Raw genomic sequence first — 3,747 nt, 5'->3', positions numbered from 1 at the left:
TGAAGTTGTTGCTGTGTCTCTTCTCCACAGTCACTCTGCTGCTGACAGTATAGAGGTCATCAGGACCTCTGACCGTCTCTGTAGGTCCAGCAGAGAGCAGCTTTCCCTCACCGTCCAGCCACAACAGCTCAGGCTCTGGATACCAGCCTTTAGATTTACAGTCTAACACCACTCCACTGTTGGCTCTGTCAGTCCCTGCTAAACTGATGACTGGTGAGGAAGTCGTCCCTGATGAACAAAGTCAGACATTTCAACAGAGACATAAGGTACTAATTCTTTTTTGATTGATGGCAATCAATTTCACATTTTATCCAATGGTCCCTGTTGTTAAGTTTATGCAGTCTATATTGAAGAACTGTAGCAACACATGACTTAAAATGAGCTTTTATTTTGGATAACACTGATGCATGATTGATACTAAAAGGCAATATTTTTGGAGATCTGATAAGCAGTGAATATGAGGCAGTGGTTCTGAGCAGTGAACTACTGAGGTAGCTCCCACTACAGTAGCTCTCTCCAGGACCATATTTAACCGTGGTGACACAGCCTGGCAAGGTGAAAACAATACCAGCCCCACAATTGTAGCTGGTATTAATAATAATAAATGCATGCTCACCAACGACAAGTTGTACAGTAGAGTCTTTGTCCAAATCTGGGAAGAAGCATCTGTATATTCCATTATCGGACATTTTAACTTTGGAGAGTTTTAATGAAATGTCACCGTGCTTCAGTTTGTTGACGTCCACTGATGTTCGGCCTTTGTAGGATTGATGCTGGTTAATATGAAGGTCTTGATAATTGTGCCACACATGGACAAATCTGGGTTTCAAGTCAGGTCTCGCCCACTCAAACGTCATACCAGCAGCATCCGCAGCCGGTTTCAGATGGCATGGCAAAATAACATCATCACCAATCATTGCAATTACTGGCTGAGTTGGTCCAACTACCTGAGATAGACCTAGAAAGACAAGAAGGAATCATCCTGCCCTCAGGCTCAGACCTCTCTTTTCATGTCTGGAACACTGAATATTCAACACCACAAATATGGCATGTTGCCCATGTCTGATGTACATGTACACAACATTCACTTTATCACAATATTAAAATATGATATAATGCAAACTATGGTGTATCTGTTTGTTTATTTCTGTGTTTGTGTGTGAGTTACCTCCACAGCAGTCTGTTAGGAGAAGTAGGACAACAGCATGACGAAAAACTAAAACACTGAAATCAGTGTGTGTGAGCGTAGACAGCCTCTTCTTCAAGTGAAGCATCATGGAGTTCTGTAAATTCAAAATAAACCAGCTGTGACATATTAATTCTTGAAGAGAATAAGGACTTTAAGCAATGACGGTTGAAGGGACGGCTACGACTCTATGTCGAAACCTCCTACTGTTGCAGCCAAACTGTCTACTACAGGAGAAAGACTAGTTTACCCTGTGATACATTAAAGAGTAATTCTACATTTCTCACTGTTATTTAGTTTGTATTCATTTATACCGTTAGTAGTTTTATGGATTATGTATAGTATATAGTATATTTGATAGAGATACCTGATAATTTGACAGATTTTTTCAGTTTATTCATAGACCTGTAGCACAAACTGTTGTTAACCTCCATCCTCTGTGTATTGATGAAACCATGACGCTGTCCATGGTGCTGAAGTCACAGACAGATTTACACAAAGAAACTTATTGTACCAATCTTCAGAGCAACCTCGGTTTGCTGAAGTAGTGAACTTAACAGTTAAATGTTGCTTAATAATCTTTGATTTCCATTACTACGGCAACGTGCTTGGATGTATACGGGCACCATAGCCATCACTTCAATGGTCTGTGCTTAAAATCCCTAATACTTCTGGACGGACTGGGACAGCAGGTAAATCTGGATCAGCTCTAAGTTGCTACAGATTGTCGCAATGAGGCATGGGCTGTGTTTTACCATTAGAAGTTATAAATATCTATAAATGCGAGGAAATGCAAAAACATGGATCGGCAGTGCATCTGATATGTCATATAAGATAAGGGCACAATTATAAGTGTACAGCTAAACAGGTCACTACCATTCATCAGGCGTCCATCTTGTCTGATGTACTGCAAATATTTGTGTAGGTGTTTGTCCCACAACATGGCTGCCTGTAACCGTTAGTAACTACTGGCAAAAGAGAAACCTTCACTGTGCAGCAATAAAACTGGTAAAACATTAACCTGCATAATGTTCCACTGTGACCTTCTTCAGATATTCAATAATGAAAAAACAATTAATGACTCTAGTTTGAATAACTCTCATACTGAACATGAACATGAAGCAACCATTGATTTATACATGGAAACTGTAGGTTTTCCAATTACTGAGGAAATATTGCAATGATCATATGAATTGTTTACATTGTTGTTACATTTGAGTTAAAGGAGAAGTAATGCACTTTGATGTATTGCTCATAGAGCTTCTAAATTACATTGCAGTCAAGAGCACTGATAACATGTCTACTCATAACAGCTGTAATATTTTGAAGATACAATAATTATCATCACTTTGTGTATAAGTTTAACTCTTTACATATTAAACATGAAATACAGATGATCAGTTATGACAGACCTACCATTACGATGAGCATTTATGGTAATCCTTCAAATTAAAAGTTAGTGACAGCATGAGTAATGTTAGAATCTAAAGAAGAATTGAATTTTAAACCATCTTACCTGTTTTGTGACTCGATGATCGACTCGCTGCAGTAAATGTAGTTCCACGGTCAAAGTCCTGAATTGAAATACTTTGACCCTGGCCGTCTGTAATGAGATGGGTGTGCACCACATGATTCCTGCTGCCCTCCAGGAGGCGCTACACTTCCAGACTCCTGACAAGTTTTTATCAAAGTGTCATTAGAGAACTAAACTGCTGAACAACCAGGTTATAACAAGTACATAAACCATATCCTGTACACGTGCAATAATACCCTGAACATGTGTATTATTATATGTGCAATTTACCTATGTGCAATATAACTGTTTACATGGACTTATTCAGCTTTTTTTAAATCAATTTTTTTAGAGTAATTATTGTTTGTTTTATATTTACTTATATAGACTGTAACGTGTCCACTTGCTTGTAGTTATGTCATCTGTATGCACCAATGGAGACACTTTCATTCCACACTGTGCAATGACAATAAAGGCATTGAATTGAAGTGAATTGAATTGAACATTGGTTAAAAATTCATTCACATTTTTATTCTTAATTTTTTTTCCAAGAACCCACTGATGCTCAAAAAAATTATTCTGCAAGCTTCAATGTTGTATTGTTGTATGCTGGTAATATCAAACATATAGACTTTCCAAATCATAATGTCGTTATCAGTTACATAAATTCTTTCCTTATCAACCCTTAGATCACCAAATATCATGATTTGACAACAGGCAACAGTTCAAAAGAAATTCTGATCTGAGGAAATGTGAATGAGATAAACCAGTAACTACAGTTGTTTGCTATGAATAATACATGAAAGAAAAGTTGAAAATGACAGCAGATCATGATATTGTAAAGTCAAGGCAACACCTCCAGCAATCTGCTGAGATTATAACATTTTCTCTCTGATTACATATTTTAGACCATCTCTAATAACATTATTCCTTGTTATTGAATAATCATAAAGATAACCGTGGGCATTGGATCAGGGCCCTGTTCATAATAACCGTCCACCTAAGACACTAGGCTGTTTTCAGGCTATTAGTTATAGTATCCAATGTC

The 3,747-nt window shown here is 37.6% G+C and overlaps 1 protein-coding gene across 1 annotated transcript; it reads right to left on the bottom strand.

Moving 5' to 3' along the window:
* Positions 1-4: 4 nt before the first annotated feature.
* LOC111646731 (butyrophilin-like protein 10) lies at positions 5-2,826 on the bottom strand (the record flags this gene model as incomplete). Its single annotated transcript, XM_023396295.2, has 4 exons — positions 2,703-2,826; positions 1,169-1,283; positions 617-958; positions 5-228 (listed from the first exon to the last, which is right to left on the bottom strand). Coding segments are annotated over exons 1-4 (795 nt in total), but the record flags the coding sequence as incomplete, so codon positions are not given.
* Between the last annotated feature and the right edge of the window lie 921 nt (positions 2,827-3,747).

This window comes from Seriola lalandi, unplaced genomic scaffold (assembly GCF_002814215.2).
Source record: "Seriola lalandi dorsalis isolate HSWRI2012SDOR001 ecotype SW California unplaced genomic scaffold, Sedor1 jcf7180002033991, whole genome shotgun sequence".
Lineage (NCBI taxonomy): Eukaryota > Metazoa > Chordata > Actinopteri > Carangiformes > Carangidae > Seriola > Seriola lalandi.
The sequence above is the reverse complement of the archived record's forward strand: the minus strand, read 5'-3'. Positions and strand labels throughout refer to the sequence as shown.